Source organism: Pecten maximus, chromosome 14, assembly GCF_902652985.1.
Source record: "Pecten maximus chromosome 14, xPecMax1.1, whole genome shotgun sequence".
In the NCBI taxonomy this organism is placed as follows: domain Eukaryota; kingdom Metazoa; phylum Mollusca; class Bivalvia; order Pectinida; family Pectinidae; genus Pecten; species Pecten maximus.
In genome coordinates this window covers 13,401,401-13,427,166 of record NC_047028.1, presented here as the reverse complement: position 1 = coordinate 13,427,166, position 25,766 = coordinate 13,401,401, and the positions used below count along the sequence as shown (strand labels likewise).

Below are 25,766 nucleotides of genomic sequence, written 5' to 3'. Positions count from 1 at the left end.
TGGCAATATGTATATAAACAGCACGCAACATAGAAACCAACATGTTGTACCCCAAACATTGCTTTGGTGGTCGGCTCAAGCAAAGCAGCCATCGCACTGAAGCTTCTTAAAGTTCTTGACTTCCAGCGCCAACTCACTCGTCTTTGAGCATAAAACAGGCCCTGTTTGGCTTCCAAAGATGCCGCACCTATCTGAAAACTGTCATTTAGTACGTGTTACAATCTAAACTGCAAAACGGACAAATATTTATGTAAATTTCTATAAAAAAAACCTCCAGGAAACTGACTGGGTTCCTTATTCAACAGCACAAACAATGGACCGTTTTCTCTTCCCCGATACTTTACGTACCCAAAAGTAATGGTATAACGAATCTGGTTAAAATCATGTTTAGAATAGGAAAATATCACTCAAACCTGTTGATCCCGCTCAACTGTTTGGACAGTGACATTATGAAATTGAATTTACTTTTTTTCAAAGATTTTTATGTATCTGTTATCTCCCAGATCCTTGCGAAAGCACTTCAGGCAAATAAAACATAGCATGACATAAAACAAACTAAACAGGATCCTTTGCTGTATGTTGCGGAGATATCAACAACCATTCCAAAAAAGAATTTTGCTAAGAAATTGCTAAGCGATAAGCACCAGTAACCAACTTTCACACGAAAAAGAATTTGTGGGATCTGAATTTTTTAACAGTCTATGTACAAAAGCCACAGCTGACAGATATATCGAAATAGTCTTTGAAGCAAACTGCTAATTTTGCAATGAATACAGCATTGTGGGAATGTGAGACTAGCGGGATACAAGGACGGAAACTCTGAGTTAAAGTAAACTCTTTAAACACAGACCAAGCCTTGGTATATATTATTTTGCTAACCAGGGCTAAAGAGGTACTCAACAGGTCTGCAACACCTCAAAGAAGGTTTGAGGAAGGAATGGTGGTGTGATCGGTCAATGATCCTCCCGAATATACAAATGTAGGCAGCGTACCTCCTGACGTCGGACATCTGAACACAATATAGAAAATCTTTCTACCTCCTGACGTCGGACATCTGAACACAATAAAGAAAATCTGTCTACCTCCTGATGTCGGACATCTGAACACAATAAAGAAAATCTGTCTACCTCCTTACGTCGGACATCTGAACACAATAAAGAAAATCTGTCTACCTCCTGATGTCGGACATCTGAACACAATAAAGAAAATCTGTCTACCTCCTTACGTCGGACAACTGAACACAATAAAGAAAATCTGTCTACCTCCCTACGTCGGACATCTGAACACAACAAAGAAAATCTGTCTACCTCCTTACGTCGGACATCTGAACACAATAAAGAAAATCTGTCTACCTCCTGACGTCGGCCAATCGTAAACGAGACAGAAAATCTGCAAGAGACAATGTTATACCGAAGACACTGTAAGAATAACACCACCTAACCACACTGGGAACTTGAGGCAGTGGTGAAGGGTATATATGCAAAAGGCACCAGTCCATGTCTCAATGTCGAGAAAATATACTATTATATCACAACCAGTGATGACAACAAAATAAAGGACGATCTCACAATTCGCGGAAGACTTACAACGACTGGAGGAATAGTGCGAATACTGTGAAGCATTGCATTTTAAGTGTGATGTTTCGGTACAATTTATTACCTTCATTGACAACCAATTTAAAATTCTTTTATACAATGAACAAGAAAGAAACAGAGAACCCAGACATTTTAACTGAAAATTGATAAAACATGGACAACATATAAACTGAACAAGTAAAAGACAAAAATACCATGATCTCCGGAATGGCATGCCTCTTCTGCATGATCGGCAACACCAACCCTGAAAATCTAGGTCTAGCCCTGGTAATGCCACGTTCCAAAACATGAACTGGGGCTATGCCAAAGGAATCTCAAGGAAATACCAGGCGTATCAACAAGAACTGGGATGGTGTCAACGGAACTAGAAGGTAAACCAACGAGAACTGGGATGGTGTCAACGGAACTAGAAGGTAAACCAACGAGAACTGGTGTGGTAATAATGGAACTAGAGGTAAACCAACGAGAGCTGAGCTGGAATCAACGGAACTTGAGGTAAACCAACGAGACCTGGGATGGTATAAACGGAACAACAAGTAAACCAACGAGAACTGTGATGATGACAACGGAACTAGAAGGTTAACCAACGAGAACTGGGATGGTATCAACGGAACTAGAAGTAAACAAACGAGAACTGGGATAGTATCAACGCCACTAGAAGGTAAACCAATGAGAACTGGAATAGTATCAATGGAACTAGAAGTAAACAAACCAGAACTGGGATAGTATCAACGGAACTTAAAGTAAACCAACGAGAACTGGGATGGTAACAACGGAACTAGAAGTAAACCAACGAGAACTGGGATTGTATCAACGGAACTAGAAGGTAAACCAACGAGAACTGGAATAGTATCAATGGAACTAGAAGTAAACCAACGAGAACTGGGATGGTATCAACGGAACTAGAAGTAAACAAACGAGAACTGGGATAGTATCAACGCCACTAGAAGGTAAACCAATGAGAACTGGAATAGTATCAATGGAACTAGAAGTAAACAAACGAGAACTGGGATAGTATCAACGGAACTTAAAGTAAACCAACGAGAACTGGGATGGTAACAACGGAACTAGAAGTAAACAAACGAGAACTGGGATGGTATCAACGGAACTAGAAGGTAAACCAACGAGAACTGGAATAGTATCAATGGAACTAGAAGTAAACAAACGAGAACTGGGATAGTATCAACGGAACTTAAAGTAAACCAACGAGAACTGTGATGATGACAACGGAACTATAAGGTAAAACAATGAGAACTGGGATGATGACAACGGAACTATAAGATAAACAAACGAGAACTGGGATGATACCAATGGAACTTCAAGGTAAACCAACGAGAACTTCAACTTCATATCGCATAATTTGTATTGTGCTCACAGTGTTTCTCGGGAAGCTGAGAAACGGACCAGTATGTGTTGTCTTGGTTGTATCCATGGGCGAGACACTTGACCCTCATTGGTCTGGATGGTATGTGACGGGCCTCCCGTGTGTTGCTCAATGAGGTAATCACCAAGTACATTAAGGAGACCCAACCTCAAAATGACACAGACTGGTTCACTGTTCACTGATGCCCAGCTGGTATACCCAGCAAACAAATTAATAAACCAAGTAGCATGTCTGCGCCCGTCATTTGGGGGACGTACGTTCTGATGATGTTATCGAACTTTAACTAAGTAATATATTATAGAATATTGTTCCCTTAACCATAAAAGTCCTCCTCAGTAAGTATAGGAACATTTCATATGGCACAAATTTTAAAATTTATTTTTTTAATATTTTTTTTTTTACTACACTTTGTGATGTTATAATGTAATATTACCTCTCGTAAAAATAACATCAATCAGCCATTCAGTCATGTCTGTCGCTTTCATATACCGCCCAAGCTATCGAGCTCCAAAAATTAAAATCAAAATTAGTGTATATCAATAAAAAATACTATTTATATATATTCTGCGATACTATCTTAAAATATCGCACATTTAGAATGGATGATTTAAAAAACTTTATAGTTTTGAGCCCGTTCAGGTCCACTGCTACGAATTCAGGTGTCTCAAGTTTGCCAGTTCGATTAACTATCCGAAATATACATACATAGTATTAAAAAAAATATTAACACAAATATTAAAGGTACTCAAAGAGCCAATACGTCAACTACCAAAAGCTACCATCACACCTAACTGGATTTTTTTGGATTAGGACGACACTTATAATTTCTAAAATAGTAAGTGTGCATTCCTGGACACCATCTTTTTAGTGACCTTGGAAAGGCCGTGTTGCTGATGGCATATGAGAGGTGAATATTTTACTTTGTTAAGTAATCATGAAAACTCAAACTTTGTTAAATGTGTTTTTTTTTTTTTTTTTTTTGGTTTTTATTTTTGTTCATCTTAAATGTTTTGATGTAGGTTCATTTCTTGAAAAGTGTTATTTTTATGTGCTTAAATATAACACCACATATGCCATCTAATATATAGCTGATTGACCCAGTCAATGTCATTTTTTATTATCAAGTATCATTATCCACAACGCATAAACCAATTATTCACCAAAATGTCACTGGATTTATATACATACATCCAAAACATAAAAACCAAACACAAACCAAACATTGCGTAACTTATATACATAGATTGAAAACACAAAAAAAAAAACATATTTTTCGGGTTATATTTCAGATTTTATGTTTAATCCGTTAAATATCAGTAAAATACTAGTTCAATAAGATCAAAAACATTATTTCCAGTCTACTATCCAGCTACCTTATATATGTAACCCCGCCTTCTTGAAAAGTAATTGATGGACGTTTGAAGTACTAAATGATGAGTAATTGATGGACCTTCAGAGTACTAAATAAAAGGTAATTGATGGACGTTCGGAGTACTGAATAAATTTACTAAATGAATAATAATTGACGAACGTTCGGAATATTAAATGAATAATAATTTATGAATGTTCGAAGTACTAAATGCGTAGTAATTGTTGAACGTTCGAAGAACTAAATGAATAATAATTGATAAAAAGTTTGGAGTACTAAACTAATAATAATGAGTAATAATTGATGAACATTTGGAGTACCTAATGAAAAATAATTGATGAACGTTCGGAGAAATAAATGAATAATAATTGATGGACGTTCGGAGAAATAAATGAATAATAATTGATGAACGTTCGGAGTACTAAATGAATAATAATTGATGGATATTTGGAGTACTAAATGAATAGTGTTTGATGAACGTTCGGAGTACTAAATTAATTAATTGATGAACGTTCGGAGTACTGAATTAATAATGAATGATGAACGTTCAGAGTACCTAAAGAACAATAATTGATGGACGTTCGGAGTACTAAATGAATTAATTGATGAACGTTCGGAGTACTAAATTAATTAATTGATGAACGTTCGGAGTACTAAATGAATAATAATTGATGGACGTTCGGAGTACTAAATGAGTAGTATTTGATGGATTGTTTTGGAGTGCTTAACGAATAGTAATGAATGGACGTTCGGAGACTACATGGATAGTTTTTGGACGTTCGGAGTAGTAAATGAATAATAATTGTTGAACAATCGGAGTACGAAAATAAAAAGTATTTGTTGGACGTTCGGAGCACAGAATGATTTGTACTTGTTGAACGTTCGGAGTACTTAATGTATAGTAAATATTTGGCCATCGGTATTCTATTACTGATGAACGTTCGGCATAACAATAGACTTTCGGAGCGTTAAATGATAATTTATTACGTCTTGAATTCTAACAATAGTCATTTAAACCGCAGTCTGTATGTAAACACCTTCGTTTAAAGTTTTGTAAACCTGTTGTATCCTTAGATCATTTTATTAAAACCTTATTTGGACGTTTACACGATATGAAACATGTAGCAACTACACGTTTATACAGTGTACGACGACTGTCCTCCGGCTTTACCTTGGGGCGACAGGGATGCTCAATATAATTCACGCTATTGGCTGGCAACAAGAACCTGAGGAATGTTTCTTAATCGTTACGGATTTTCGTATAGCCTACAGATAAAGTGGTATAGGCCAATGAATACGTACGCGAGGCTGGGAATCACCTAACACAAGTTACCTGTGTCGGACTTATCATTTCTCATCATTCGATCATGGGCAGGTCACACGGAACTAATAAGTACCAACTGCTTGGACGTGCGCACGTGACAACAGGTAAAAACAAAAGAAGACACAGCAGGATTTTTGACAGGTGAGACATTGATTCGTGAATTTAAGCCTCTCGATCTAGCCCCGGTACGGTAGTCTTTTTATCGTATCACAGCGATAAGATGAGCACATTTTTTTTGTCATATGACATGTTACGATTTAATGATGTCTGGTGGTGTTTGTAAATTTTTGCTACACATCCTGTCCACAACACACATATGTACAGTATACGGTCATCTATATCCTGCTTCGTTGAGAATTTGCTGCCATTTCGTCATATATCGGTCAAACGTTACTGTATACACATGTTAATATTTAGGATAAGTTTTGGTGCCGCACAGTTCTATACATGGTTATGACAGATGATTCCACAAATGGACCCGCTTATGTAAGAGGTCTGTCATAGCTAACTATTATATATATATATCATATATGTATATATGTAAATATCCCTCCCATAGTTTTCGATAGCCAAGAATTAAGATTCACCTACTCCATTTCCTGAAGAGAATTATACAGATGGTAACGTTAACCCTCGGTGAGCGTAGATAGCCTCTTCCAACTCGGACATTCCCCAAGTATGTCACCACTACACATGTGTAATTCCCAGTCTTAATCTGTTACCACTACACAAGCATAGTTCCCTCTCCCAGTCTGTCCCCACTACACACGTGTAATTCCCTCTCCCAGTCTGTCACCACTACACATGTGTAATTCCCTCTCCCAGTCTGTCAACACTACACATGTATAATTCCCTCTCCCAATCTGTCAGCACTACACATGTGTAATTACCTCTCCCAATCTGTCAGCACTACACATGTGTAATTCCCTCTCCCAGTCTGTCAACACTACACATGTGTAATTCCCTCTCCCAATCTGTCACCACTACACATGTGTAATTCCCTCTCCCAGTCTGTCACCACTACACATGTATAATTCCCTCTCACAATCTGTCACCACTACACATGTGTAATTCCCTCTCCCAATCTGTCACCACTACACATGTATAATTCCCTCTCCCAATCTGTCAGCACTACACATGTGTAATTCTCTCTCCCAATCTGTCACCACTACACATGTGTAATTCCCTCTCCCAGTCTGTCACCACTACACATGTATAATTCCCTCTCCCAATCTGTCAGCATTACACATGTGTCATTCCCTCTCCCAATCTGTCAACACTACACATGTATAATTCCCTCTCCCAGTCTGTCAGCACTACACATGTATAATTCCCTCTCCCAGTCTGTCAACACTACACATGTATAATTCCCTCTCGCAGCCTGTCAACACTACACATGTGTAATTCCCTCTCCCAGTCTGTCACCACTACACATGTATAATTCCCTCTCCCAGTCTGTCAACACTACACATGTATAATTCCCTCTCGCAGCCTGTCAACACTACACATGTGTAATTCCCTCGCCCAGTCTGTCACCACTACACATGTATAATTCCCTCTCCCAGCCTGTCAACACTACACATTTATAATTCCCTCTCCCAATCTGTCACCACTACACATGTGTAATTCCCTCTCCCAGTCTGTCAACACTACACATGTATAATTCCCTCTCTCAGCCTGTCAACACTACACATGTATAATTCCCTCTCCCAGCCTGTCAACACTACACATGTATAATTCCCTCTCCCAGCCTGTCAACACTACATATTTATAATTCCCTCTCCCAATCTGTCACCACTACACATGTGTAATTCCCTCTCTCAGCCTGTCAACACTACACATGTATAATTCCCTCTCTCAGCCTGTCAACACTACACATGTGTAATTCCCTCTCCCAGTCTGTCAACACTACACATGTGTAATTCCCTCTCTCAGTGTGTCAGCACTACACATGTATAATTCCCTCTCTCAGTCTGTCAACACTACACTTGTGTAATTCCCTCTCCCAGTTTGTCAACACTACACGTGTAATTCCCTCTCCCAGCCTGTCAACACTACACATGTGTAATTCCCTCTCTCAGTCTGTCACCACTACACATCTGTAATTCCCTCTCCCAGTCTGTCACACTACACATGTGTAATTCCCTCTCTCAGTCTGTCACCACTACACATGTATAATTCCCTCTCTCAGCCTGTCAACACTACACATGTGTAATTCCCTCTCTCAGCCTGTCAACACTACACATGTGTAATTCCCTCTCTCAGTGTGTCAGCACTACACATGTATAATTCCCTCTCTCAGTCTGTCAACACTACACTTGTGTAATTCCCTCTCCCAGTCTGTCAACACTACACGTGTAATTCCCTCTCCCAGCCTGTCAACACTACACATGTGTAATTCCCTCTCTCAGTCTGTCACCACTACACATCTGTAATTCCCTCTCCCAGTCTGTCACACTACACATGTGTAATTCCCTATCTCAGTCTGTCACCACTACACATGTATAATTCCCTCTCTCAGCCTGTCAACACTACACATGTGTAATTCCCTCTCTCAGCCTGTCAACACTACACATGTGTAATTCCCTCTCTCAGCCTGTCAACACTACACATGTGTAATTCCCTCTCTCAGTCTGTCACCACTACACATGTATAATTCCCTCTCCCAGCCTGTCACCACTACACATGTATAATTCCCTCTCCCAGTCTGTCAACACTACACATGTGTAATTCCCTCTCCCAATCTGTCACCACTACACATGTATAATTCCCTCTCCCAGTCTGTCAACACTACACATGTATAATTCCCTCTCCCAATCTGTCACCACTACACATGTATAATTCCCTCTCCCAATCTGTCAGCACTACACATGTGTAATTCCCTCTCCCAATCTGTCACCACTACACATGTGTAATTCCCTCTCCCAATCTGTCACCACTACACATGTATAATTCCCTCTCCCAATCTGTCACCACTACACATGTGTAATTCCCTCTCCCAGTCTGTCACCACTACACATGTATAATTCCCTCTCCCAATCTGTCAGCACTACATATGTGTAATTCCCTCTCCCAATCTGTCAGCACTACACATGTGTAATTCCCTCTCCCAATCTGTCAGCACTACACATATGTAATTCCCTCTCCCAGTCTGTCACCACTACACATGTATAATTCCCTCTCCCAATCTGTCACCACTACACATGTGTAATTCCCTCTCCCAATCTGTCAACACTACACATGTGTAATTCCCTCTCCCAATCTGTCACCACTACACATGTATAATTCCCTCTCCCAATCTGTCAGCACTACACATGTGTAATTCTCTCTCCCAATCTGTCACCACTACACATGTATAATTCCCTCTCACAATCTGTCACCACTACACATGTATAATTCCCTCTCTCAGCCTGTCAACACTACACATGTGTAATTCCCTCTCCCAGTCTTTCACCACTACACATGCATAATTCCCTCTCTCAGCCTGTCAACACTACACATGTATAATTCCCTCTCCCAATCTGTCACCACTACACATGTATAATTCCCTCTCTCAGCCTGTCAACACTACACATGTACAATTCCCTCTCCAAATCTGTCACCAATACACATGTGTAATTCCCTCTCCCAATCTGTCAACACTACACATGTGTAATTCCCTCTCCCAATCTGTCAGCACTACACGTGTGTAATTCCCTCTCTCAGTCTGTCAACACTACACATGTGTAATTCCCTCTCCCAGTCTGTCACCACTTCACATGTGTAATTCCCTCTCCCAATCTGTCAGCACTACACATGTGTAATTCCCTCTCTCAGCCTGTCAACACTACACATGTGTAATTCCCTCTCTCAGCCTGTCAACACTACACATGTGTAATTCCCTCTCCCAATCTGTCAGCACTACACATGTGTAATTCCCTCTCTCAGTCTGTCAACACTACACATGTGTAATTCCCTCTCCCAATCTGTCACCACTACACATGTGTAATTCCCTCTCCCAGTCTGTCACGACTACACATGTGTAATTCCCTCTCCCAGTCTGTCACCACTACACATGTATAATTCCCTCTCTCAGTCTGTCAACACTACACATGTGTAATTCCCTCTCCCAGCCTGTCAACACTACACATGTGTAATTCCCTCTCCCAGCCTGTCAACACTACACCTATATGTATATGCCATCTCCCCACTCGGATCATTCCTCAGCCTGTCGCAACTATTCACATAAGACCCCCCTCTCTAAGTCCGGCTCTTAAATTTGCGAGTTTTTTTATGCATGAACCTTTAATTTGTCCCCAGAATGGATCACAGAAAACTAAAAAAGTATATGAAAAAACCCTGTTTAAATCTGACGTGGATCTTCATAATATCCTTCATCGATTTGAATGTAGCCGCGATGTATTGTAATACCTTAGAAGGCACGTGTACCTCATTATCGTTAGAAGGTTTGTAGTTAATGGTGTCTACTAGATAATAATTGGCCATTAATACTGTAGTTTAAGGAATAAAAGTGTCTGGTTACTTCAAAAAAACTATCCCCTCTCAGACATGCTGTAAGAGTGAAATGTTGTTCGTGGTTTCTATCACATGGACTCAGGACGAACTCCCAGTCCACAGTCCATATAAATATATTTCAGTATCTACACCTGTATTTTTGGACCGTGGTTTGGGAATTCTGCCAAGTTTCAGTGGTTGCTATGAATACGTACATTTGTACATATGATGTTTTTGGTGGTTGCTTTGGACACACTTAGGTATCCCTTTGGATACTCTTCAAATGTTGATTATGGTCGTTGTGGACATACATATGTATTATGCTAGATACTCGTGAGATAGTATTCGTGGTCGCTATGGACAAACATATATGTACACTGTATCGTGTTGGATACTCTTGAGATATTGTTTGTAGTCACTAAGGACCTTGTGGTCGCTATGGACATACATATGTATTGTGTTAGATACTCAGGAGATATTGTTTGTAGTCACTAAGGACCTTGTGGTCGCTATGGACATACATATGTATTGTGTTAGATACTCAGGAGATATTGTTTGTAGTCACTAAGGACCCGACATATTGTTTGTGGTCGCTATGGACACACATATGTATTGTGTTAGATACTCTTGTGATAGTGTTTGTGGTCGCTATGGACATACTTGATATTGTTTGTGGTCGCTATGGACACAAAGGTATATCACTTGGGGTACTTTTGAGATATTGTGTTTTGTCACTGATGTGGACATACGTGACACGCAGGGTTCTCCGAGAGATGTTTGTGGTTGCTATGGAGACACATATGTTTATTGTTGGGGATCTGCCGTGTCAATCCTAAGGTGTGATTAATGGAATCTGTCTCTCCTTTGGGCTGAGACTTGAGGTCTCAACCCGAGAGGCGAAGTTCTTAAGAATTTTACTCTTACTTAGAAGGCTGAGATCCCCCTAACTCACTTCCAAGGGGGATAACTGATTATTATAATTCTCTTACGGTTGAAGTTACCATGTTAATTTCAAAATATTATATAAACAGTACATATGTAATACATACAATTATTTATGCATGCATTGTCAAAATAATCAGGCAACAGGCTAAGCCTATATTAGACTTCTAGAAAAAATTCAAGTTAGATCTGACAGAAAGGTGTTATGTTCCCTCTTTTGATCCCTATAAAGTATAATTGATACAACCGCTAAATGTAAAGACAGCTGACACGCGCCATATGACGCTGCTCACAATATCGTAACGTCATCATTTTACGTTGAGTAACCATGTCTTAAATGATGACGTCATTAATGTTGACGCACATTCCAACGATCATTGCAGATGGTGTGATGGAAAACTATCATAAAAACTAACATTTGCTTGCAAGTATACGAGAAAAATAATCAAACATGGTAATGTTCCGCGATGTTTTGCTGGCCAAACTTTTACACTAGGGTTGAGATATCCCTGTCCACGGAACAGATCCTTGTTAGACAGTTACATATAGCATCAAACTTTGATGGTTTGTGTTGGTAACAATATAATGACGTCACGTTGACAATTCAATCATGTCACGTCAATATTACGATGCATTGCAATTTGCGGTAATATATATACATATGTATATGCAAACGAGTGGTCGATGCATTGATGGAAAAGTATGATGAGAGAAAAAAATCACCCAAACTTGAGGAAGGGACAGAAATCGCTTACGCTTGGAGTGATATTGACCGTCAAATTCACGGCCTCTGGTAAGACCACCCCTCGCGCGTGTAGGACATTCCGCCGTCACGCCATCAAGGCAGAGTGGAAGACAACGGGATAATCCTGTAAAGTACGTGAGAAATGTGTGTCAAGACACGACAAAGGAAACAGACTGTTTTACACATCATTTCAAAACTGATCTGAAAATAATTTTCACGAGTATTTTAATGCCTCAACGATGAACCGAAAATAACTGATATATACAAGTTAATTGATGATTTCTCAAATTAAAAAAAACAAAAACAAAAAAACATCAGTATATCGGCACACTGTATCGATAGTTTGAGGGAGAATGATGTTTGATCAAATCGTAAATCAAAAAATGCGTGTTATACAATATGGCGACTAGTACAGTGTACAAATGACCACAGTCGTCACAGTGGTAAATGGCTGTTTACTCGGTCCAAATACCACAGGACCATAAACGGTGTACTTGTAAATACGGCTACATTTCAACTAGCGGCATGAATGTTTATTCAATTAAAATAGCTAACAGACATTTTTATTTTCGTAATTGTAATAAAAATGTGACAAGAGCATGTCATTAAATATCGTAGTGAGTTATATACATACATGTACTATTCCATAATATGTATAATAAACACATTACTCAATGTGTATACTGGCTTGTATACATATATATCGTAATGAGTTATATACATACATGTACTATTCCATAATATGTATAATAAACACATTACTCAATGTGTATACTGGCTTGTATACATATATATCGTAATGAGTTATATACATAAATGTACTATTCCATAACATGTATAATAAACACATTACTCAATGTGTATACTGGCTTGTATACATATATACTGTATGTTCCGTTAGAGGTCTGCGTAGTCAGGATTGTACTTTATGGTCATGTTGAAGTATTATCTCCCAGAAATCTGGCCTCGGTACCGAAAGCAATCCGTCTGATCACGTGATACTTACACCATGGTAACCAAAGAGAGACCACCGAAATCCAAATGGAGGCTGGAAATAAATCGAGACATTTATTTTTGTCTAAGTGTCGCAATGTTCTGATTAGTGATTAAATTAACGAACTGCACGTACCGATTCAAGTATTACTGAAAGTGAAATATTTCTTCCGAACTTTGCATGAATTGTAAATCTAGTACGTACTTAATCACTGATGTCACGTGACGTTGTTCTATCACTGACGCCACACATGTGACGTGTTATACTAATATTAATGACGTCATACTAACGACATGTAATGATATCACTGACATCACATGCAACGTGCTGTACTGGTATCAATGACGTCACACTAACGTGCTGTACTGGTATCAATGATGTCACACTAACGTGCTGTACTGGTATCAATGACGTCACACTAACGTGTTGTACTGATATCACTGAAGTCACACTAACGTGCTGTACTGATAACAATGACGTCACACTTACGTGTTGTACTGATATCACTGAAGTCACACTATAACGTGCTGTACTGATATCACTGAAGTCACACTAACGTGCTATACTGATAACAATGACGTCACACTAACGTGCTATACTGATAACAATGACGTCACAATAACGTGCTGTACTGATATCAATGACGTCACACTAACGTGCTGTACTGATATCATTGAAGTCACACTAACGTGTTGTACTGATATCAATGACGTCACACGAACGTGCTGTACTGATATCACTGAATTTACACTAACGTGCTGTACTGATATCATTGAAGTCACACTAACGTGCTGTACTGATATCATTGAAGTCACACTAACGTGCTGTACTGATATCACTGAAGCCACACTAACGTGCTGTACTGATATCACTGAAGTCACACTAACGTGCTGTACTGATATCACTGAAGTCACACACACGTGCTGTACTGATATCACTTAAGTAACACTAACATGCTGTACTGATATCAATGAAGTCACACTAACGTGCTGTACTGATATCATTGAAGTCACACTAACGTGCTATACTGATATCAATGACGTCATACTAACGTGCTGTACTGATATCACTGAAGTCACACTAACGTGCTGTACTGGTATCAATGACGTCACACCAACGTGCTGTACTGGTATCAATGACGTCACACTAACGTGCTGTACTGATATCACTGACCTCACAAGCAACGTGCTGTACTGGTATCAATGGCGTCACACCAACGTGCTGTACTGGTATCAATGACGTCAAACTAATGTGCTGTGTTGATATCACTGAAGTCACACTAACGTGCTGTACTGATATCACTGAAGTCACACTAACGTGCTGTACTGATATCACTGAAGTCACACTAACGTGCTATACTGATATCACTGACGTCACACTAACGTGCTGTACTGATATCACTGAAGTCACACTAACGTGCTGTACTGATATCACTGAAGTCACACTTACGTGCTGTACTCGTATCAATGACGTCACACTAACGTGCTGTACTGATATCACTGAAGTCACACTAACGTGCTGTACTGATATCACTGAAGTCACACTATAACGTGCTGTACTGATAACAATGACGTCACACTAACGTGCTGTACTGATATCACTGAAGTCACACTAACGTGCTGTACTGATATCATTGAAGTCACACTAACGTGTTGTACTGATATCACTGGAGTCACACTAACGTGCTGTACTGATATCACTGAAGTCACACTAACGTGCTGTACTGGTATCAATGACGTCACACTAACGTGCTGTACTGGTATCAATGACGTCACACTAACGTGCTGTACTGATATCACTGAAGCCACACTAACGTGCTGTACTGATATCACTGAAGTCACACTAACGTGCTGTACTGGTATCAATGACGTCACACTAACGTGCTGTACTGATATCACTGAAGTCACACACACGTGCTGTACTGATATCACTGATGTAACACTAACATGCTGTACTGATATCCATGACGTCACACTAACGTGCTGTGCTGATATCACTGAAGTCACACAAACGTGCTGTGATGATATATTTGGCCGTTAGGTCATGTGGCCTTGTCCTCCATGTCAAAGATCAAATAAATGCTATTTTTCCCAATAATTCTTGTCCGAGCGAAACCTTTAAAGAAAAAAAAAAGGGTTTTAATGAAATCGGATGTATACCTTAATCACCGACTGACGAAGTGCAGTGCTCTGTCGTTGGATAATTGCGACATTGACCTCAAAGTTAAAGGTCAAATATGATCGATTTTCATTTGGGCCGTAAGTTCTCAATCCTTCTATTCTGTACATACTACATTGTAGTACTCGTTTCGGGTTTTAACACAAATGTGTTGAAGCCTTGAATATCTATTGATGAAATTTGAAGTATACGTGCATTACCTAATGCCGATATGCAATACGCTATCGTAAAGTCACTTTGACCTTATTTTCAAGGTCAAAGTGATTTTTTTTTCTAGTGATATCTTATCCGGCGATAACTCTTAAACTGTTAACGATGTCTTCAGTGGAAGCTGCTGTATACCTTTATCACCCCACTGACGAAATACAGTGCTCGATCATTGGATCATTTCAACCTTGACCTCGAGGTCAAAGGTCGATGGAGTGCAAAAAGGAGATATATTAACAATCTCTAATTGATTAATAACCCATCTGTCGGTTTTAAAAGTGATTTGTAACCGTCAAAGTAACCCTGCGCAATGTTACTCACTCCGTTAAATAGTTATTACCTGGACAGCACCTGGATGTCGGAAGTGTAAGTACAGCATTCTACTGTCTCCCACAACTAGCATTAATTCTCCGTTATCCATCAGAACTGACTAGCTATGTCAGAGTAATTAATTTATTGACAGACAGCGTAGGAGAAATAGTGAAGGCACGTGCCGAACTAAACACCTCGTACTGTAATTTTTAAGACGGAAATATAATTGCAACTTGACACCTTGGCTTCGCATCATCAATTTTCTTACATTACTCTAATGAGCTCGTTTGCAAAGACTAATATGTCATTGGCATAGAGCATATCTGAAACAACTTATTTGATTGAGCATTGTATTTTTGAGGGAAAAGACAGTTGTCAGGAGTGGGGACATATGTCTGCGCGGAGGAGGGAGGAGACAGGTGTTCATGAATGAGGTGTGGGGACACAGGTGTACGTGAAGGAGGGATGGGGACACATGTGTACGTGGAGGAGGGACGGGGACACAGGTGTACGTGGATGAGAGATGGGGACACAGGTGTACGTGGATGAGAGATGGAGACACAGGTGTACGTGGAGGAAAGAGCGGGAGACAGGTGTACGTGGATGAGAGATGGGGACACAGGTGTAAGTAGAGGAGAGATGGGGACGCAGGTGTACGTTGAGGAGAGATGGGGACACAGATGTACGTAGAGGAGAGATGGGGACACAGGTGTACGCGGAGGAGAGATGGGGACACAGGTGTACGCGGAGGAGAGATGGGGACACAGGTGTACGTGGATGAGAGATGGGGACACAGGTGTACGTGGAGGAAAGAGCGGGAGACAGGTATACGCCAAAGGGATATGTACAGGTGGTTAATGATTGTTGTAGAGGGGTGGAGAAGGAAGTAATTACATATGTAATGGGGTCATAGAAGAGTGTTGTTGAGATGACGTTCTAAGAGCACCTTATATCTGTGGAAGGAGGCCTGATGTATATGTTATGTACAATTGTATTTGTGTAAGGGACACTGACAGGTAGTGGTAGTATATAAGGCGTCTGTTGCATATGAAATGAAGCTCGGTGCAGTATACATGCCAAAGGGCGATGGTAGGTACAGGCATGTATTAAGAGGGTCACGGGTGGGGATGGGGATGATAGTCTTGTCTGATTGTGTGTCTCGTAGACGACAACCAAACATAAACCGCCGATAATGGATGTCTACACCTGTCTACATTCCCGCGAGACAGACGGCAGAGGTCAACTCCCGTCCAAAAATAGCAAGCTAATATTTAAAACCATAAATGTCGGTAGGACTTTACATTTACTACTTCCGCTTGCTGAATATGGGTCCGACTTGTGCTGGCGGTCAGTCACTATTATCTTGAACATAGTCACACACATGGTCAGTTTACGGTCCCTACATAACTCAGTTAGTCCGCGTGGTAGTTAGTCCCATTAAGTAGGACGTAGAATTCTACCCGAGATCTCCATTACATGATTCGCATGAGGCGACTAAACTGGGGATATTATTCATTTCTTTTCTGTAATTATTGAGTTGAGTGATTGCTCATGTGAAGAACATTATATGCCCACCGTGAGATATCAATCAAAATGTGTTAAAATAGTACGTGACACGCCCTGGTTGACGCTCAGCAATTCGATAAAGTAATGTTATCAGTGGAATTTATTTCTAAAGCGAATATCAATGATTCAGTCGGTTTGGCCCGTCCTTATTGTACTGTATGATGTTATAATAAAGACATCAAGTTATTGTCATGATAACTGGTTAATGTACATGGTTATCGTCATGGCAACTGGTTAATGTACATGGTAATCGTCATGGTAACTGGTTAATGTACATGGTTATCGTCATGGTAACTGGTTAATGTACATGGTTATCGTCATGGAAACTGGGTAATGCACATGGTTATCGATATGGTAACTGGTTAATGTACATGGTAATCGTCATGATAACTGGTTAATGTACATGGTTATCGTCATGGAAACTGGGTAATGTACATGGTTATCGTCATGATAACTGGGTAATGTACATGGCTCTCGTCCTGGTAACTGGTTAATGTACATGATTATCGTCATGATAACTGGTTAATGTACATGATTATCGTCATGATAACTGGTTAATGTACATGGTTATCGTCATGTTAACTCGTTAATGTACGTGGTTATCGTCATGGTTGCTGGTTATTGTGTCGGGTAATCGTCATGTTAACTCGTTAATGTTCATAGTTATCGTCATGGTAAATGGTTGATGTACAGTGTTAATGTCATTGTAACTGGATGATGTACATGGTTATTCTCATGGTAACTGGTAAATGTGCCAGGTTGTCTTCATGGTAACTAGTTAACGTACAAGTTATCGTCATGGTAACTGGTTAATGTACATGGTTATCCTCATGGTAACTGATTAACGTACAAGGTTATCCTCATGGTAACTGATTAACGTACAAGGTTATCCTCATGGTAACTGATTAACGTACATGGTTATCCTCATGGTAACTGATTAACGTACATGCACAAGGTTATCCTCATGGTAACTGATTAACGTACATGGTTATCCTCATGGTAACTGATTAACGTACATGTACAAGGTTATCCTCATGGTAACTGATTAACGTACATGTACAAGGTTATCCTCATGGGAACTGTTATTGTACATGGTTATCATCATGGTAATTTTTGATGTACATGGTTGTCCTCATTGACACTGTTATAATACATGGTAATTTTCGTGGTAACTTGTTAATGTACTTGGTTATCCTCGCAGTGACTGTTAATAAACATGGTTATCCTCATGGTAACATTGACTGTTCAACCAAAATATTCCACCGTGTCACACTAACAGAACGTTTACAAACGCTTATGTATAATTCAGACTTGTCTTTTTGTGTCGTGAACACGCCAGCCGTCAGACCACAGTATACATTACACCTACACTGAACACAACCGTACTCATCAGTCTAACTATACCTCTTTAGGGAATGGTTTAGTGTCACGTGAGCGTTAAATGAACTGTTGCCTTCATTCATTTGGATGGATGCAATAAAGTACAAAGAAATTCTATTTAATTCACATTCCTATACTGTAGGTTAGCATAACGAGTCTACAGTAGAATTGGATATATTATCATATATTTGATTACGTTATATAATTATCATATGTATAATTACGTCATATAGTACGTATTCCGCAGTGTCGCTTTTTACTAATAGATCAGTTTATAGTTTAACTAAAAACTGTAATTCACAATTAAACGCTTGTTATATTGTATTTATTGTCAGTAAAATATTTTCATATTGGTCAAATAAGTTCTTCTTATCAATATAGAAATATTAATGCCATCATAAACACGTGCCGATATTCCATGATGATTGATGAATGATACAGATGTATGAACGAACTGTTGTTCTTTGTTGTTACAAGTTGGAAAAGCGTTTGCGGTTTAAATAGATGCGTGGAACTATTTTTGGATTTAATATTAGTATTTGGACTTGAACGATGTCCTTTGCCTTTTTCTGTTGTGAAAATGTATATGCGCACAAATTCCATTTTGATGTTTCATCTTGAAGCAAATGAAACCAAAATAAAATTATCTGTTGAGTGAGCAGAGTTTGTTCGCTCTGTACAATAGTGGCACAGCTTACTATAGTATCTAATTGTGTATTCCATGTATATATTCAGGACTATTGTGTATATCATCATGCGGAAATCATATTGACAGATATATGTAAACGAGATTCGTTTTTATGTGCTCGGGTTAATGACTGCATAATTAAAATATTTTGAAGGTGGAGACGTGATAAATAATTACGTCATATGATGTAAAAATCACGACAGATCTGTCAGTGCACTGTATGCACCACATGTATACAATCTTGTGACACCACACATGTGACGATGTTCAGAGGTTCGTGCTGACGATTGGTACGCAGAACCGGCTGTGCCTGGTGTACTTATCGAAATGGATTTTTCACTTAATGGGGTCAAAGAAGAAAGAGTGTCAAGCTGACACTAAAATACACAAAAATGGAGAAAATTCAAGAATGAAATAATAGCATAAAAGTGACAGTTTTGCGAGATAGGATATTAATCTGGACTCTTAAATGTCCCACATGCGGAAGACGCGGAAGAAAATTCCTGATTTTGCTAGGAGTCCACTTTAAGTCAGTTCCCATGATCAACAGACGAAATGGATAAAGCATATCTATTTATTCTAAAATCCATCTTAGACCTTTTTGTTTTGATAGGACATTCAATAATACCGGTAACTGTCACCCACGAAACATACAACATTGGAGCTCATCGCCTCTTAACAACATACACTGAATTTATTTATTCTGTATTGAAATTAGGACATACATTTATCCTTTCGACGACTTCCTGTGCCGTTTTGATGTGTAAATCCAACAGAGATCATACAGGAGTGCTACAGTATATCAACTTTCGATAAAAATAAAATTATGACGTCGTCAAAACATGACGTCACGCTATGTCGTGGTAGTGCATTTAAGCATTGGTAGGAATATTCTTTATGAAATGTATTCTAATATTTAACGATATTGCAGTTCGCAACATCGAAGGACAGTGAACCGTAAACTATACCACTTATAGTAAACATGATTTCCATTGATGAAAAGGTAGTTCCGCTAGGTGGCGCTTTTGTCATCGACTCCTCCAACCATTATCAAGTGGACTTGACCCTTTTTTAGAGGTATTGGAAAAAAAATCTTGATCAATGGAATTTGAGCATTTGGTATTGAAGATAAAAAAAATATACGAACTTTAGAAATACATAATTATATTTGCATTCTATGTAAGATTATTCCCAACGTTGGATAATCACGGTCTTGTGTAGAGAAGCCTAGTACACTCAACCGTGATACGTGTAGTGTAGCGTAGTGCAATCAACCGTGATATGTGTAGCGTAGCGTAATGCAATCAACCGTGATACGTGTAGTGTAGCGTAGTGCAATCAACCGTGATACGTGTAGTGTAGCGTAGTGCAATCAACCGTGATAAGTGTAGCGTAGTGCAATCAACCGTGATAAGTGTAGCGTAGTGCAATCGACCGTGATAAGTGTAGCGTAGCGTTGTGCAATCGGCCGTGATAAGTGTAGCGTAGCGTAGTGCAATCGACCGTGATAAGCGTAGCGAAGTGCAATCGACCGGGATAAGTGTAGCGTAGCGTAGTGCAATCGACCGTGATAAGTGTAGCGTAGCGTAGTGCAATCGGCCGTGATAAGTGTAGCGTAGCGTAGTGCAATCGACCGTGATAAGTGTAGCTAAGCGAAGTGTAATCAACCGTGATAAGTATAGCGTAGCAAACAGTAATCAACCGTCATTAGTGAAGCGTAGCGAAGTGTAATCAACCATGATGACTGTAGTGAAGCGTAGTGCAATCGGTCTAAATAACTAGCGTAGCATAGTTCAATCAACCATGATTAGTGTAGCGTAGTTTTATCAACCGTGATAAGCGTAGCATGGCGTAGTGAAATCAAAATCGACCGTGATAAGTGTTTCGTAGCGTAGTGAAATCGACCGTGTTAAGCGTAGTGAAATCGACCGTTAGAAATGTGGCGCATTGAAATCGACAGTGTAGTTCAATAGTTTTATTCAGCTTGATGCCTTACGGCTTATAAGTACAAAGAAACATTAATTTCAACAACGTATAATATATATGATATTTAAATGTTCAGAGATTGACAAAAACAACAGACGTAACTGGTGATAGGAATACAGAAACATTCATTTCAACAACATATCTACAATTTATAACAGGGGTCAGTGACAACGCAATAGGTACGTATAACAGGAGACATGGAAGCATTAAATAAATTATTTGTAAGAATGATTAGGGGATGGGCCAAATAGAAGGTATAACTGAGATAAACACATACATGTACAAATATGATATTTTTCTATACCAAAGAATGGAATCTCAACCGTATTATCCAAAAATGATTGAAAATTCTTCCCAAGAGTACAAAGCTCTTTTTGATTACGTACATATAGCAGTTGAATAAGTTTGAATGAAGAGGGACGTTCCTGTAATACCTATAATGAGCCTTATTTGAATATCAACAAATAATGGACAAATGAGAACAAAGTGGAAGTGGTTTTGGTAACGATAACGACATATCCTATTCACCCTTGTGATAGTACGATACCGATAAGCTTAGCGTAGTGAAATCGCCCGTGATAAGCGTAGTGAAATCGAACGTGATCAGCGTAGTGAAATCGACCGTGATAGGCGAAGCGTACTGAAATCGACCGTGATAAGCGTAGTGATATCGACTGTGATAAGCGTAGTGAAATCGACCGTGATAAGCGTAGCGTAGTGATATCGACCGTGATAAGCGTAGCGTAGTGAAATCTACGTGATAAGCGTTGCGTAGTGAAATCGACCGTGATAGGCGAAGCGTACTGAAATCGACCGTGATAAGCGTAGCGTAGTGAAATCGACCGTGATAAGCGTAGTGTAATCGACCGTGATAAGCGTAGTGTAATCGACCGTGATAGGCGAAGCGTACTGAAATCGACCGTGATAAGCGTAGCGTAGTGAAACCGGCCGTGATAAGCGTAGTGTAATCGACCGTGATAGGCGAAGCGTACTGAAATCGACCGTGATAAGCGTAGTGAAATAGACCGTGATAAGCGTAGGGTAGTGAAATCGGCCGTGATAAGCGTAGCGTAGTGATATCGACCGTGATAAGCGTAGTATAGTGAAATCGACCGTGATAAGCGTAGCGTAGTGCAATCGACCGTGATAAGCGTAGCGTAGTGCAATCGGCCGTGATAAGCGTAGTGAAATCGAACGTGATAAGCGTAGTGAAATCGACCGTGATAGGCGAAGCGTACTGAAATCGACCGTGATAAGCGTAGTGAAATCGACTGTGATAAGCGTAGCGTAGTGAAATCGACCGTGATAAGCGTAGCGTAGTGAAATCGACGTCATAAGCGTAGCGTAGTGAAATCGACCGTGATAGGCGAAGCGTACTGAAATCGACCGTGATAAGCGTAGCGTAGTGAAATCGACCGTGATAAGCGTAGTGTAATCGACCGTGATAAGCGTAGTGTAATCGACCGTGATAGGCGAAGCGTACTGAAATCGACCGTGATAAGCGTAGCGTAGTGAAATCGACCGTGATAAGCGTAGTGTAATCGACCGTGATAGGCGAAGCGTACTGAAATCGACCGTGATAAGCGTAGCGTAGTGAAATCGACCGTGATAAGCGTAGTGTAATCGACCGTGATAGGCGAATCGTACTGAAATCGACCGTGATAAGCGTAGTGAAATAGACCGTGATAAGCGTAGGGTAGTGAAATCGGCCGTGATAAGCGTAGCGTAGTGATATCGACAGTGATAAGCGTAGTATAGTGAAATCGACCGTGATAAGCGTAGCGTAGTGCAATCGACCGTGATAAGCGTAGCGTAGTGCAATCGACCGTGATAAGCGTAGCGTAGTGATATCGACCGTGATAAGCGTAGCGTAGTGATATCGACCGTGATAAGCGTAGCGTAGTGAAATCGACCGTGATAAGCGTAGTGAAATCGACCGTGTATATCTGACTATTTCTAGAGTTACCGGTATATATAATGATGAATATAATCAAACGCCCAGACATTTTCATGTCATGTTTAATTAATTACCTTCTTCAACGGATTGCTTCAAATAATGTTAATGATCTTGTTTAATGAATTCAATATTACGCGGTTTAAGGTCCATCTACAGTGTGTAATACCTCATTCAAATGGTCTCTGTTGACGTAGCGCCATATCTATCACCAGTTTAATGGGTATGAACAAAGTCATTGATAAACGTATACCTTTTCATATATTCATTAATTACTTTTAAACATGTGTTTTACATAACTACCTGTCACATGTCTCCTATACACCTGTTAATCAAAATTTTAATTACTGTCTTAATTTGAATTTAAAATTCGTTATGTGTATAATCCTATATTACCATATTTTACGTTTGAAGAAAAAAAAAGCTCTGTTTATTCAATCGATCACTGATCAAGTGATACATGTACGTTCATACACTCGCTTTAAATATCTGTTGTGGACTATTAGACTACATGTGATATGATATAGATTGTACATGTTATCAACACCACGTCAAAATCCTGTACTGATCGCAACCTGAGTTGCATTAAGAGGTTAAATACAGGTTATACTTATGGAAGAGTCTTATTGGGTATGTGGGGACAGGAACTCATGGAAGAGTCTTATTGGGTATGTGGGGACAGGAACTCATGGAAGAGTCTTATTGGGTATGTGGGGACAGGAACTCATGGAAGAGTCTTATTGGGTATGTGGGGACAGGAACTCATGGAAGAGTCTTATTGGGTATGTGGGGACAGGAACTCATGGAAGAGTCTTATTGGGTATGTGGGGACAGGAACTCATGGAAGAGTCTTATTGGGTATGTGGGGACAGGAACTCATGGAAGAGTCTTATTGGGTATGTGGGGACAGGAACTCATGGAAGAGTCTTATTGGGTATGTGGGGACAGGAACTCATGGAAGAGTCTTATTGGGTATGTGGGGACAGGAACTCATGGAAGAGTCTTATTGGGTATGTGGGGACAGGAACTCATGGAAGAGTTTTATTGGGTATGTGGGGACAGGAACTCATGATACACATTTTGTTTATATACTGTGTATATATTTGAAATTCCTGTTATAGCTGTACTGTGTTGAATGTATGTTATTTTCGTACAATTTGTATCCATGTATGTACACCCATTGTGATCCAGATATTCATATAAACTAATAGACGATGTGTCACTATGGTCATGTCAGGGTATCGGACCAACCATCACTGCGCCTTTGAAACGCTCTGTTTAAGAGCGTGGATAGTGTGTAGTGGTTCAAGCTGGCTGGGCGATCAGGTGCTGTAGATCCTGAGTTCGAGGCCCGGTCAGGGCACGAGTCATAACAATGTCTTTCTTCGTGAGTTGTGTTGCTATGTTACATATCGAATTATTAGCACAATGTAACATATGCAATATGTGTTGTTGATTCGAATGTAAATATTTTAATTTCTTTATTATCGTAGTTGTACTGTGATGAATGGTACTGTTTATATATTCAAATTCAAATTCATTTTATTCTCTTTTCACATACTTTACAATATAATATATACAATTAAAGTAGTGTTCGTAGTTGATACACGGCACTGTTTCACAACAAAACATTTCCTTTCTTATCAAGGAGGACAGATCATGTTATCAATTAATCTGATAAAAATACACAATTTTATTAGTTTTTTTTACATTAATCATATTCCTTAGTTCGTAAACTTAATGATATTTGGTCTTGACCAATAGCATTTGTCTATATATAAAATTATGTGAGCAGATAACGTAAATAATGAAATATGACATACTTCATTCCCCACAGCCTCACTTCGTCGGACATTTGATACAGGAAGTCGGTTGCGCATTACAAACAAGTTAGGCCTGTGGTATCACAGGGGGTAGGCGCGGACTTACGTCACACAAAAATAATTGTCAGATAAAAAAAATCAGCCTCTCGCATGTATGACCCGTCCCACGACTACATATCCTTGACAAGGGAATGAACTCACCGGAACGTGAAAACTGACCTACTTTCTGTCAGAGTACCATCGGGTTTGAATCATGCACGGATCGTTTTAAAGATGAAACACATGGTACTGAAAGTCCACAATTGTGAATTAGGATGCCTAGAATTTTTGCCTGAAAAGTGCTAAGTATACATTTAATGGTCCGTACGATTATGTGCCACCGCTTTGATTGGCACAGCTTTATTCGCATGGCTTGTAGAAAAAAACGGCTTCACAGATCCGTCACAAAAAATGGGACGTTAACAGCTATTGTCATGCAAGTAGTCCGAGGAAAAAGTCACCGTTCAATGACTACTGTAGACTGTTATTTCAATGAAATTTTAATATTACCTTTCATTAATCATCCTCGTCATAATCAAAACTATTTTATTGTTCATCACCATTAGCTGCTGGAGCAACAGCATCTTTGCATATAAGTCTGTCATTATTATTTGAATCATCAAGCAATGTAAACAAAATCTCTATGAATTCTAAGTCTCTTACAAAATACAACAAAAATGTCACAGAGAGTTTTCTATTTGAGGACATTTGAAAGTCCTGCACATCTTCTATAGAACCAGTGGTCATATCCCTCACAACATCATCATTAACTCTTACAGTCATACA

The 25,766-nt window shown here is 39.5% G+C and overlaps 1 protein-coding gene across 1 annotated transcript in view; it reads left to right on the top strand.

The window, feature by feature from the left end:
• The first annotated feature begins 5,614 nt into the window (after positions 1–5,614).
• The window catches only part of LOC117342180 (metalloreductase STEAP4-like), a 69,534-nt gene continuing 49,382 nt past the window's right edge, over positions 5,615–25,766 (top strand). Inside the window, exon 1 of the mRNA XM_033904211.1 lies at positions 5,615–5,813. Coding sequence (XP_033760102.1) covers positions 5,716–5,813 — 98 coding nt within the window. The 5' untranslated portion in view covers positions 5,615–5,715. The remainder of the gene's footprint in view (positions 5,814–25,766) is intronic.